This window comes from Danio aesculapii, chromosome 24, assembly GCF_903798145.1.
Source record: "Danio aesculapii chromosome 24, fDanAes4.1, whole genome shotgun sequence".
NCBI classification, from domain to species: domain Eukaryota; kingdom Metazoa; phylum Chordata; class Actinopteri; order Cypriniformes; family Danionidae; genus Danio; species Danio aesculapii.
The window spans coordinates 41,412,243-41,427,432 of NC_079458.1; the positions used below are offsets into that span (position 1 = coordinate 41,412,243).

Consider the following 15,190-nt stretch of genomic DNA (forward strand, 5'->3'; position numbering starts at 1 on the left):
TGACAGATCCACGAATCAGTTCGGCAACGCTTGGCGTGACCCATTCAAAGTGAATAGGAAGCGTTGATGCTGATGGCCCATGTGAATTAGGCATAAGACATGCTGGGTTATTAAAATGCAAATTAATTGGGTAGAATATAGACTAGCCCAAACATTGGGTTAAATTTGGTCCTGTTAATTTAATTTAGCAGTTGAGTTAGTCCATCTTACACCCAGCATTGGGTTGAAACAACCCAGCATTTCTTAGAGTGAAGTAAACATCTGTAAAACTACTTAGTAAAGTACAACTCCTGAGGAAAACTACTCGTAATTACTTAGTTATTTGTAGCTACTTGTGATTTGTAGCTTTAAATCACTAGAAACAGCCCATTTGGCCGTATCCTGTTTGCATGTGGTTTACATGTGTTTTCAATTAGCGATGGTCAAGACGTAGCTATGTCCGCGTTGCATTGTTTTGCTTGGATTTTTTTTCCTCTCTCTCTCTTCAATTAAAGGATTAGCTGCTGCTATTTTGAGCCGGGCGCTGTTCTCCTGCCAGCTGATGAGTAATTAGACAGTGGGACTGTAATTAACATGAGAGTCTCTACTGACAAAGCCTGCAGAGCTGGTGTCAAGCTAGGCCACCCTGCTAGCATCACACCTGCGCTAGGTACATTCTCATGGTTTTGATTTTAAACCATCTTCAGTGCCTACTCGTAATTAGCTTGAAGCGGATAAAATGTCTTGTGTGTTATATTATTTTCTGGCAATTAAATATGAGTCCAGGTGTATGAGGGATTGATAAGCTCTACTGCTAATGTGGAAGAGCTACAGAGGTTAGCAACTTAGCATTTACGCTACACTCATGTCAGGGGAAGTCCATTCCTCAGACCGACATCATATTTTATTCTTTTTCAGAGGTTAATGTATTTTCCAGTAATGCTAGCTAAACAAGACTGGTAACAGAATTCTAGAAATATAGCATGACCAGAAATATAGTAGAGCATTCGCTCCAGAATGTAATCATACAGTACAGTGAGAAACAACTTACAGATATACTGCACTTGAATCATGTTACATGCATATACAGTTATTAGCCCTTAATATTTAAGGGTTGATTATTGTATTTACATTAATAATTAAATAATAACAGCCGCTGTGTTATAACTTATGCTGGATAAGTTGGTGGTTCATTCCGCTGTGGTGACCCTTGATTATTAAAGGGACAAAGCTGAAAAAAATGAATGAGTGAATGAGTTATTTAGCAGGATATAAGTTTTCTGCTTAAAGTGCAATTTAAAGGCGTAATTAGACTAAGTTAGATTTATTAGTTGTCATTGGACAACAGTGGTTTGTTCTGTGGTCAAATATATTATATAAATATATATATATATATATATATATATATATATATATATATATATATATATATATATATATATATATATATATATATATATATATATATATATATATATATTCTTAAGGGGACTAACTATATTGACCTCATAAATTATTTAAAGAAAAACTAATTACTGTCAAACTAACAGAAATAGGACTTTTTAAAAATGAAAAATATATATAAAGGGTTGAACATCACCATCACTTTAGAGATATTAGAAAAATAATCTAATTTTATTAATTTATTTGGCCCCATTTTATATATCACATTTTTACATTGTACTTATACTTGAGCACATACATGCATATAACTACATTTGTAAGTATTTTTGTAAATACATTTATAATTACACTGGTGATCCATCCCTTACACCTTAACCCACCCTTAAACCTACAAATACCACCAAACCTGTCTCTAAGCCTACCCGAATTCCACCTTGAGATCACCACAAGTGTTCTACAATGCTTTATGAACAGAACTTAAGGACACTTAAAGTAAAGTGAGACAATTTATTTGTTTATTTATCCACGACAAAGGGATTCATTCCTCAAGGATGTAAATGTACCCAAATAAGCCTAAGTTTCATTGCTAGTTCCTTTGCTAGATGTTGTACACCTAAAAACCAACAGAAATTCAAATTAAAAAACAAATCTCAAATATTGAAACAAACTCTCGCAAATGTACATTTCAGCATTTCCTAAACTTATACTTAATTGAATTATTATGAATGAAGTGAACATGTAATAATTCAAATATGCATACACTGCTGAAAATGCTAAAGAAATTCTGACTTAGAGTTTCTGTCTTGTTTCCAGTCCAAATATCTACAAATTCTTAAATCAGGAAGTATTTTCTAGACAAGCTAAAAATGAGTCGTGTTGTTTTCAGAAATAATGAGTCAAAATCAAGTGAGATTTCCTTAAAACAAGCTAAATAATCAGCCAATGGGGGAAGCAAAATAATTTTTTCTTTTGACGTTTTATTTCTCTTCTCCCATTGGCAGATCATTTTGCTTGTTTTAAGGAAAATTTTACTTAATTTTGGCATATTATTTCTGAAAACAAGATATTATGTTTAGCTTGTCCAGAAAATGATTTTTTATTGCAGAATTTTTAGCTATTTGGACTAAAAACAAGACAAAACTCTGAGTAAGAAAAGCATTTTTTGCAGTGTGTTTAATCAGAATGTAATGGATTAGATTGTAAAAATGACCACAGGAGGTTGAAAAACAAAACAAGCTCTTCCTTCCTCCATTTTTAGTGTTGTTTTTATATCCGCTCCACTTCCACCCCAATCCTCCCCATTATATTAGTCCAGGTCATTTGACTCAAGAAGAGAAGTAGATGATCACCACTCAAGCGACATGCATAATTTTACAAATTAAAAAAGCTGGAAGAGCTAAAAATAACCCCAACTAACTCCGCCAGGTAAATTGGGTGATGAATGGGAGGTCTTGGAGGAGCCTATAGATCTCTCAGCTGGCAGTAATACAATTTTCATGAAAATGTGAATTAATTATACCTGCGCTTAATGGAATTTCAGAGGAGCTTTCGGAGCGGGCAGGTGTCGTGGGATGGGATGGTGGGAGGAAGCCGTGGGTTTTGATGGATGAAGTAGAACTTTGCCCTGCCAAACCTGCCGTCCCACATTTGTGTTTGCTTTGACTGGGCCGTCCCGCATCTGTCTGGTCTACGTCTTAGTTCCTCCTCAGTAACCCGCAGCAGATGGTGTTTGAGCCTTAGATACACAAGAGCAGTTGCGGATTAAATGACTGACCAGTTTGTGGATTTTTGTTGTCCACTAATATGCGAGACGAGGGTAAATGAGACAAGAAAGCATGCAGTGCATCCGGAAAGTATTCATAGCGATTCCCTTTTTCCACATTTTTTCATGTTACAGCCATGGTGATTTCGGGTCCATGCCGTTATCCACGAGACTGCCGCACACTCTTTCTCTCTCACACACACAGACTCTGATATAATAAAACACACACTCTTTGTAAATGTAATTAGCTCTGAGGAGTCTCCACTAAGTTCTGCCCTTCACAGATGGACTGTGGGTAAAAAAATGAGCAGGTTTTAACACAGCAGATCTTCCCCGTGACACAATCATCCAAACACACTCACACTTGGACTCTCGCCAGCCGGATAAATGAATGATCTGCTTTTATTTAATATTGCATTTCAGATATTAACTGATATGATGAGAACAGCATTGTTTTATCGCAATCTCCCTGAACATTTCCCCTTACATAACCTGCATCACCCCCTAAAAACAGCAGAAACCGAGACGACCAGAAAACAGCAGAGTCAGCTGGCTCCAGGACACTTCTCCTTCCCCTCCAGAGATGCTTGGCTTTCATTTGGGACACTTTCTCACAGTGATCGCAGCAGACTTTAAATTAGATTTGCTGCTATAAAACTGCACATTCACACTAGTGGCTGACACACACACACACTTGCTCTTATCCTCAAATGTCAGTGTGGTTTCAACGCTCGGGATGTTTCCTTACCAACATAATGACATAATTCATTGTTGTTTGTTTTGCGGTGGTGATGCTTCTGATGAAATGCTGGCGTGCTTTCCTTATAAGAGCAGGACCGTGAGGTGCATTTGGAGCCGGTTGTTTTCTGGAAGCTTTCTCAGGCAGGGAATTCCCACCAGGAGTCGGGGCTTTCCCTTAATCTCCTGTTTGTATTGCTTTTAAAGGTGAAGTGTGTGTTTATTCCCCCTTGATGTTAAAATATTTTCTCCAATCCCGTCTTAATATGCAGAGACACCTACAAGTGAACAATTCATAGGTTGATTTCCCTGGAAAGTGACTGATCAAAACATTGAGCTGCTGCTTGGAGATTCCTGAACAGCCAGAAATTGCGAACTAACTAACTGACCAATAACAGCAGATACAGCTCAGCCAATGGAGTGAGTTTGAGATCAATCTAACTGACCAATAACAGCAGAGACAGCTCAGCTAATGGAGTGAGTTTGAGGTCAATCTAACTGACCAATAACAGCAGATACAGCTCAGCCAATGGAGTGAGTTTGAGGTCAATCTAACTGACCAATAGCAGCAGATACAGCTCAACCAATGGAGTGAGTTTGAGGTCAATCTAACTGACCAATAGCAGCAGATACAGCTCAGCCAATGGAGTGAGTTTGAGGTCAATCTAACTGACCAATAGCAGCAGAGACAGCTCAACCAATGGAGTGAGTTTGAGGTCAATCTAACTGACCAATAGCAGCAGATACAGCTCAGCCAATGGAGTGAGTTTGAGATCAATCTAACTGACCAATAACACCAGATACAGCTCAGCCAATGGAGTGAGTTTGAGGTCAATCTAACTGACCAATAGTAGCAGATACAGCTCAGCCAATGGAGTGAGTTTGAGGTCAATCTAACTGACCAATAGCAGCAGGGACAGCTCAGCCAATGGAGTTTGAGCTAGATCTAACTGACCAATAGCAGCTCAGCCAATGGGAACCAACTGACCAATGACAGCATTGTGTAACCCCGTTTGAAAGCATAATTAATTTTGCATTTGGCTGTGCTCTTTTATGATTATACAGACAGATTTGATTCTCTGTACTGTAAAATGCAATGGAAATCTTCACTTTTTTCCTTTATATATATTTATTTCTCCAGTTTGATTCACCCCTCCCCCACTATACTTTTTTAAAGCAGAAAGTGGTTAATAAATCACAAGGCGCTCATTAGTTCTGATCTGTGATCAGCTGGTGTGGGCGAACTGATCCACACTGTCTTTTCTTCAGCCAAGCTCTCTGATCTCCAGTCGCTGGCCGCTGCACAGCTCTCTCATCTCCCGCCATGGAGATTTGAGCAGAGCCACATATCAGATCTGCAGACCTCAGAAACAAAGAGCTTATTTGTGTAATATCAGAGCAGTGTTCTGCACAATATTGAAGACCGAGTTTGCAGTTAGCTTGTTCTTTGATAGAGTGCATTAATGCCAGTTTCTGGAGGGAGAAATGTATCTATCGATTTCAGAAATACATCCATTTCAAAAACTTACCTTGCGATTTTGGCTTCTAAACATTGCTGGGTTGTTATAAAAAAATAATCTGTCAAATTTATGCAAACACCACAGCTGGGTTAAAAATGGTTTCAATTTTTCAATTTCAATTTAACTGAAAAAATTAACCCAATGTTGGGTTATGACAACCCATCATTTTTTATTGAAATGCAAAAATAAATAAATAAATTTATGGTACGGTCAAATCAATTACAGAATAAATTAACCCATTATAATACAAACGTGTTATCTTGCAGTTTAGATCAGCACCCAAAATATATATATTTTTGTTCAGACGACTTGTTTAAAATGAGCTGAATCGACATAATTCTTGAGTTTTTTTGGGGCAAACTTAAATATTTTATGTTAAAATTGTAAAAACCATTACGTTAACTGAATGGATTTGTGTTGGTACAACATGAAGGAATTGTGTGGAACCTTGTTTTTTTATCTTCTAAAAATGCTGGGTTTTCGTAACCCAACGTTGGGTAAGTTGTGTGCAAACCCAACATAATATTCAATTCTATTTTAATGATACTTTTTAACCTTTTTTTTTTTACCTTTAATTTTTTTGGGTTGGGTTTGTCCATATTTGACCCAATGTTGGTTTACAACAACCCAGCACTATAGAGTGTATTGTAAACCAACGTCAGGCCCAAGGGTGGTTGAGAAATAAAAATAGGCAGAATGGAAGAATGTTGGGTCCCCCAAATGTTGGGTGACCCAACGTTGGTTTATGACAACCCAGCATTTTATAGAGTGCATTGTGTTTTTTAGTATGCAATTAGCAAAACCTTAGCACAAAATAAACATTGAATTTCATCGAACAGCCAGTTATATTACAGACATGCATTGGTGTGTCTAATATACAAATATACATGCTAATCTGTCTAGTTTTAGCTTCTGAAAAATGCTGGGTTGTGATAACTCAATGTTGGATCAATTGTGGACAAAGCCAACATTGGGTTAATTTTTTCATTTAAATTTAAATTACATTTTTAACCTTTTTTTTTAATCTCTAACCTTCTTTTCTCTTTGGTTTTTCTATATTTGACCCAATGTTGGTGCATTGAAATTCAACGTTGGGTCAAATATTTGGACAAAGCCAACATTGGATTAAAAAGTGTCATTTAAATTAAAGTGAGTTAATTAACCCAGTGCTGGATTTTAGATTTTGACGGACAGCAGCTTCTAAAAAATCCAGGTTGTCATAACTCAATGTTGGGTCAATTGTGAACAAACCCAGCATCGGGTTCATTTTTTCAATTCAATTTTATATTATGTTAAATGTTTATATTAAGACATTACCTCGCAGTTTTGCCCAGCTTTAGCTTTTACAATAAATGCTTGGTTGTTGTAACCCAACGTTGGGTCAAAAATATAGACAAACCCTACATTGGATTGAAAAGTGTCATTTAAATGAAATTGAAATAAGGATAATCCAAAATGGGTGGATGGAAGCATGGCTATTGTCAATGTGCTCAGTGTTCCCTCTTGATGTACGCAGATATCGCATTTCTCCATGCAATCACTTTACATTCTTTTGCATTAAGAATCCTCCATTGCCGTCTACACACTGTACACATTGTTTAATCTCCAGTAACCTTCCTCCTGACCGCCTCTCTTGCCTCGAGCTCACAGCTCACAGGAATGACATCAGAACTCATGACTACTTTATGAAGCATCCATTTTTCAACACACGTCTGAAATACACGTTCCCTTTCAAACCATTTCTTCTTTTTTTTTGCACTAAATATCCTTCCTCATCCAATAAGCTCTTGTCTCCCGTTCAGGAAATTAAATCGTCACGTCGACTATATGCTTTATTAAATCGGGATTCATTAAAATTAATCTTTCATTCTAATATTCACCTGGGGTCTCAATATGTGACATGCGATAAGCCCCTTTTAAAGCGATACTCCCTGTGTTGTATTTTAATATGGCAATAATACGTTTTATTTTTTCTCCTCAGGTTGATCTTGGATTCCTGCGCTTTGTCTCGGCCATCGGCACACAGGGAGCCATTTCTCAGGAGACCAAGAAGAAGTATTATGTGAAGGAATATAAGGTGGATGTGAGCTCCAATGGAGAAGACTGGATCACTATTAAGGATGGCCCAAAACAGAAGGTGAGCTTTATTTGTGTGATCTTTCTTAAAGGTGCAATGAATCCTTCTGTTGTTTTAGTAACACTTTCTCTCATACAACTGATTTAACCACATACCGTTCAAGCCCCCCTGCTAAATGTGAGTTATTTAATATTTTCCCCAAATTCTTTTCAACACATTTCTATCATAATAGTTTTAATAACTGATTTCTTTTCTTTTTGCCATGATGACAGTAAATAATATTAGACTAGATATTCTTCAAGACACTTCTATACAGCTTAAAGTGATATTTATAGGCTTAACTAGGTTAAATAGGGTAAAGTTAAAGTAATTAGGCAAGTCATTGTATAACAGTGGTTTGTTCTGGAGACAATCCAACACTAATATTTCTGAAGGGGGTTAATAATATTGACCTTGAAAAAGGTAAAAAAAAAAAATTTAAATGCCTTTTTTTCTAGCCAAAATAAAACAAAAAAGACTTTCTCCAGAAAATATTAGAGGAAATATTAATATATTAACATAGTAATAATATATTAATATATCCTTGCTCCATTATTTATTTATTTATTTATTTATTTATTTTTAAATGTATTTATTTTTAAATTTATTCATTTATTTATTTTTAGAGTTCTTTATTTATTAGTTTGTTTATTTGTTTATTTATTTTCAAATATATTTATTTATTAAGTTATTTGTTTATTTTTTGTTTATTTATTTATTTATTTTTAAATGTATTTTTTTTACATTTATTTATTTTTTAATTTATTTATTTGTTTGTTTGTTTATTTATGTATCTGTTTATTTGTTTATTTATTTATTTTTTATTTATTTGTTTATTAAGTTGTTTGTTTGTTTATTAATTAATTAATCAGTTAATTAATAAATTTATTTATTTATTTTAAAAGTTATTTATTTATTTATTTATTTTAAAAGTTATTTATTTATTTATTTATTTTAAAAGTTATTTATTTATTAATTATTTGTTTATTTTAAAAGTAATTTATTTATTTATTTAAAAGTTTTTTTGTTTATTTATTTTAAAAGTTTTTATTTTTAAATGTATTTATTTATTTATTATTGGTAATTTAATGCAATATTTATATAGTACAAAGTATAGCTTTATTAATGTATATACATTTAAAAATAATCTAAAATAAATATTTAAAAACGTCAAGGATTTAAGATGCAGATGAAAAGGGACTATTAGAGTTCTTGCAATTTTTTATTTTTATTTTTAATCAAAATAATTGTGTGTTAGAGTATATGTGTTTACTTCTTAAATATGTGTATATGGTTCTTAGCATTTTTCTGAACTTGAGGGTTTTATTTATTATTATTTTTTTTTTTATATTGAGTTAAGGTGTGGCGCAGTGGGTAGCGCTGTTGCTTCACAGCAAGAAGGTCGCTGGCTTGAGCCTCGGCTAGGTCAGTTGGCATTTCGTGTGGAGTTTGCATGTTCTCCCAGTGTTAGTGTGGGTTTCGCCCGGGTACTCCGGTTTCCCCCACAGTCCAAACACATGCGCTATAGGGGAATTGATGATTGTTTGTAGTGTATGTGTGTGAATAAGAGTCTATGGGTGTTTCCCAGTAATGGGTTGCAGCTGGAAGGGCATTCGCTGCAATAAGCGTATTCTGGAATAGTTGGCGGTTTATTCCACTGTGGCGACCTCTGAAATAGAGACTAAGCTGAAGGAAGATGAATGAGTGAAGGAATTTTTTAGTGTAATTTTCTTATTTTTCACTTAGCATTTATTTTATAACAGTAAAAGTGTTGTATTTTACATTAAGGCATGTAGTTAGTTGACCTCCACTGTAATTGCATTAGTGTAAACGCACGCTTTGTTTATTTTCCAAACCATGCAACAACCAGTAATAGGATTATCTGCGTTAACACAGCCATCTATACTTATCCCAGACCTGGAACAGTCCCTAACCATTACATATTTGACATATGACAATGAAGCAGTGTTATATAGTCCAGGTTTGGTTCCATACAGCTCATTTTCCACTAAACGCTAAAGAAACCCTTGTATTTTTCCAGTCTAACATGGAAGTAATCCGTGAAGAGCTACATTTCCAGAGCTCACTGGCAGGAATCCCTGTAAACATCTTCCTCATTGTAGCTCTGTCACCGTGGGTTTTTACTCCAGACGTGTGTGTGTGTGTGTGTGTGTGTGTGTGTGTGTGTGTGTGTGTGTGTGTGTGTGTGTGTGTGTGTGTGTGTGTGTGTGTGTGTGTGTGTGTCTCTCTCTGACTGCATTATGTGCTCTGTGTGGTATGTTAATCCGCCCTCTTAAAAGACTGAATCTGCAAGCTCTGTGAAACTCCAAAGACACCACTCATTTATTCTCTCTCTCTTATAGGACTGATGTCAACATTTGTGGTGTGGCTTTTTTTTCTTGAAATGAAAGAACAAAAGAGTTAATAAACAGAGAGTGGCCAATGAAGCGAGCGAGAGGCATTCTGGGAAGGTTTTTCAGGGTTTGAGTGTTTGAACAGCTGGTTGGATGTATTTTAACACGGGACTGATTTAGGAGACGCTGATCGCCTTGCCATCGGGTAATTGGCATTAACACGTCCCCTCAACACAGAACGGTTAAATATAGGTAGACATGTGTAGTATATGCCGCTGGAAGGGCATCCGCTGCGTAAAATACATGCCAGAGTAGTTGGCGGTTCATTCCCCCGTGGTGACCCTGATAAATCAGGGACTAAGCTGAAGGAAAGTGAACGAATGAATGTGTAGTAGTATATTTGACACTTTAGCCAACTATTAAATTATAATTCAAGGGAAAATAAAAACTAAATATTAATGGATGGATGGTCATAGTGATGGATGAATGAAGAGATGGATAGATGGATGGATGGAGAGATAGACAGATGGATGGATGGATTGAAGGATGGATGAATAGACATGGATGGATGGATGGATGGAGAAATAGACAGATGGATGGATAGATAGATGAATATATGGATGGATGGGTAAAGTGATGGATGGATGAAGAGATGGATAGATGGATGGATGGAGAGATAGACAGATGGATGGATGGATTGAAGGATGGATGAATAGACATGGATGGATGGATGGATGGATGGATGGATGGATGGATGGAGAAATAGACAGATGGATGGATAGATAGATGAATATATGGATGGATGGATGGATGGTTAAAGTGATGGATGGATGAAGAGATGGATAGATGGATGGATGGATGGATGGATGGATGGATGGATGGATGGATGGATGGAGAGATGGACGGATGGATGGATTGAAGGATGGATGAATAGACAGATGGATGGATGGATGGATAGATGGAAGGATGGATATATAGATGCATGAATAGATGGGGGGATGGATAAATGGAGGGACATAGACACTTTGGCCATCTCTTAAATCATAATTCATGCTAAAATTTAAAGAGGAATACAAAAGCCTAAAATATCAATAAATGAATAAATATAGATTTTTAATATAGAATTTATAATATTTTTATATAATTTACAGATGATAAAACGTAATTTGGTATAACCGTATTTTACAACAAAAGTATTTTCAGCAGGAAGATTTACATTAAGAAATACTAAAATAAATAATAATACTAATAAAATAATAATTAATTAAAGTCTTTATACATCCCCCTGTCTTTCACTTAATTTTACCCATTTGTAGTAAAAATAAATAAATAAATAAAAAGTATGATAAATATTTATTTAATCCACCTTTACCTATTAAATATATAAAGAAGTGATTATTCTAAAAGACCCTTTCTTGCAAATTCTTCCTGCTGTTTAAACCTCTCCTGATTTCCTGGTATTTCTCCTGTGGGCAGCTTTTCATGGATTTGAGACTCTTCCAGAGTGTGAAGTTTATGGCTGTGTTTTATTCATTTGCGAGTTCAAGACGTGTCCGCATGCATGTTTATGTGTGCGTGGCAGACTGGCTCTAACAATACAAGGTTTGAAATAGACCTGTCAAGCTCTGCAAGCCAATTAGGTGTGTGTGTGCGCATATGTGTGTGTGTGTGTGTCTCTATCTTCATGCCTGAAAGTAACAGTGAGCTTAAATATACCCAAAGGCCCAATTTCAGTGTCGAGCCTCAACTAAAGTACACTGTTCTCTTTTTCAGAGCGTGCATTTTTAAGGTGCGGTGCCTTGTTTCTGTCTGCCGGCCTCTAAAGTGCTTTTGTGAGGCGAGGGCCCATTTACAGACTGCTGAAACTGCAGTTCGGCGGTGGGCTTGTTGCACAAAGGAAAGCCTTTTTACTACTTAGAGCAGTAGAGCAGAGCATTGGCGTGACATTTAAAGATAGTGGACGGCTTCTCGTGTGTCTCCCGCCCAGACACACACACACACACACATACACACGTACACACACACGTTTGGACAAGTAGAGCCTAGGGACACGATTAGCAGCATGGATTCTGGGGTGGACGGATGGCTGTGTGCTATGACTTGAACTTAGCAGCGCTTGGTCATCCTGTATGACTTATAGCTTGACCTTGTCTGGTGTTGAATTCACTGATTTTAAAGGTGCAGTATGTAAGATTGACACCCAGTGGTTGGACTAGGTATTGCATGCCTGGTTCAAAACACATGTTAGCGCAGGTTGCCAGATTGAAGGCTAAAAAGCGTATGTGTGTGAATAAGAGTGTATGGATGTTTCCCAGTGATAGGTTGCAGCTAGAAGGGCATTCACTGCAGAAAACATATGCTGAATAAGTTGGCGGTTCATTCCGCTGTGGCGACCCCACGTTAATAAAGGAACTAAGCCGAAATCAAAGTGAATGAATGAATATTACAGATACTGACTGTACCAAACTGATACCACTGTACCATGACAGTTCGGGAGGAATACATATACCGTTACACCCCTAATATGCACTGATATAACCACAACATCCTTTATTAGTACATCCAGTACAATGACACGCTGCTGTCAGCAATCACAGTTCATAGTTTGTCAGTTATGTTGACAGAATAAACACAGAAATTGAAGAAGTGAAAGAGAGAAGCCTCTGACCTTTATATAGTGACCAGTGAAACACCATGCTGTGACTAACAGGGTTGCTTTCATTTGTGTTTCTTGGAGGAGCTTCACCTTTCTCTGACACATTCCTGGATCCTCCCATCAGCGAGAGCATGTGCAGACTGTCAGCAGGAATCTGTGTGCATGGACGAAACATGATTTGATTCATTGCAAAAACAACAGAGAGTATTGTGTGGCTGAAGCGTCCCAAACATCAAGCTGTAGCTCAGACTCTGACATCACAGAGTGGCTTTTGTCCTGCGACGCATTTGGCTCCAGAGATAACTCAATTCAAGGTCTATTTAGGTTGTCAGATTTGAGGACGCTGATCTAAACACATTCCTGACATATGTGTGTGTGTTTCTGAGTGTTAGGTGAATCCCAGTCTCGCATTGCACAAAAATTAAGCAAGGAATTTTTCACAGTATTTCCTACAATATTTTTTCTTCCGGAGAAAGTTTTTTCGGCTAGAATAAAAAGCAGTTTTAATAGTTTTAAACCCATTTTAAGGTCAATATTATTAGCCCCCTTCAGCAATATTAGTTTTGGATTGTCTCCAGAACAAACCACTGTTATACAATGACTTGCCTAATTACCCTAACTTTACATTGAGATAATTACACTTGAAGATTTCTTGAAATAAGAAAACATACATAGGTTTAAGTAAAGAGAAAGAAAGTCTTAAAATGAGTCTTATAACACTTATTTTAAGCAGTGTGTTTAGGCAGATTATCAGCAAACTAGCTTGTTAATTGCTTTTTTAGACAGTTTGCTTTTCTTATTTTGTGTGTAAATAAGGTCTTAACTAGATTTACTAAACAGGAATATTCCTCTTCATTTTAAGAATCGTCATTATTTATTCTCGTCTTCAAACGAGCCAAAGCGTTTCAACTTAAAACAAGATTATTGTATTAATTAAATCAGGATCACACTTACATGCGTATTGTCCACAATTTTTATTCAAATTAAGACTTGACAATATTATGATGCAAAATTATTCTCGAAATGCTGAATCTTACTCCAAAAAAACATAATTCTGTCGCTAAAAAAGCAAGTAAGAGTGTGATTGAGAGGTTTTAAATGAGAAAACTTGAGTTGTCACAGCTAAAATTAAGTCTTAAAAATACAAGGCTGGTCTTAAATTATGCATTTGATTGTCATTTAGCTAAATCTGCATGTAAAATACCTGAACTTTAAGCTTTACTATGTAAGAAACAAAGATAAACAATCATATTAAATCTTACACAGTCTGATCTTCATTTTAAAACATGATCAATGTGATTTTTAGGCTAGAAATAAGATTGTAACTCCTGACCAGATAAAGAGTGTCAACACACTGTCCTCTGTGGCCCCCTTAAACAAACCTAGTTCATAATTCATGTGTTTGTTTTATGTTTCTCAGATTTTCCTGGGTAACACCAACCCTACCGATGTAGTGAAAGCCAAGCTTCCAAAGCCCACGCTGACCCGATACCTGCGGATCCGACCCACTAACTGGGAAACTGGCATCGCACTGCGGTTCGAGGTCTACGGATGCAAGATCTCAGGTTGGTGTTATTTTTTTACGTATTTTAATTGAAGAAAATAACATTGCATAGAGTACAATACAGTGTAAAAGCTTTTGAATTATTAATATTATTATTTTTTTGTATGTTAGTCCATCAATTTCTAGCTACCATAATGGCTGTAAATACAAAAAAACATCTTTAGAACACATAAAAGAGGAAAGAAAAAATAAATAATAATAAACAACTATAAATAAATGAATAAATAAAAATAAATAAACTAAATTAATTAATTAATTAATTAATAAAAAATCTAAATAAATAAACAAATAAATAAACTAAATAACTAAATAAGAAAACAAATAAATATATAAATAAAAATAAATTAATTAATTAATTAATTAATTTAAAAAATAACTAAACAATAACTAAATAAACAAATAACTAACTAACTAAATAAATGAATAAAAATAAACAAAATTATAAATTATTAATTAAATAGTTTATTAATTAAAAAATAGCTAAATAAATTAAGAAAATAAATAAATTATTAATTAGATAATTAATTAATTATAAATAATTAAATCAACTAGCTAAATAAAAAAATCAACTAACTAACTAAATAAATAAATAAATAAATAAATAAATAAAAAGGGATAATAAGATGGATAAAATAGAGAAAGAAAGGAGTAAACTAATCTGTTTTTATATCAAATGTAATAGTCAAGAGAGCTTAAAGTGCTGCAATTTAAGAAAACATATGCAATTGCAAAAAACTGTAGCAGATTAGGAAAAGATCCTCATCGGTTTGACAGCAGATGTGTCGCAAATCCTCACAACACAAACAAACTTAGAAAACACCTGCATTATCTCACAACAAATGCAAATAGCACGAAACACAATGGAACTGTTTCAAGGGGAGAAATATTCAACTCGCCCTTCAAATATCACCTACAGCTTCACTGAGCAATAGTTACGGCACAATAAACAAAACCCAGGTGGGTCTGTCATGTTTTCGGGCCCTTTTAAAACATTCAATTCAATTCAAGTTTATTTGTAAAGCTCTTTTACAGTAATTATTATTTTAAATCCACTTTAGAAAGGAGCACATTATTACATTACAATCAGATTAGGTTAA

The 15,190-nt window shown here is 35.3% G+C and overlaps 1 protein-coding gene across 2 annotated transcripts in view; it reads left to right on the plus strand.

Annotated features, from left to right (window-relative positions):
• Window positions 1–15,190, plus strand: part of nrp1a (neuropilin 1a) — a 142,608-nt gene that overhangs the window by 96,871 nt on the left and 30,547 nt on the right. For both annotated transcript variants that reach the window (XM_056450351.1, XM_056450352.1), the window contains exons 7-8: window positions 7,385–7,540; window positions 13,950–14,094. In XM_056450351.1, coding sequence (XP_056306326.1) covers window positions 7,385–7,540; window positions 13,950–14,094 — 301 coding nt within the window. The remainder of the gene's footprint in view (window positions 1–7,384; window positions 7,541–13,949; window positions 14,095–15,190) is intronic.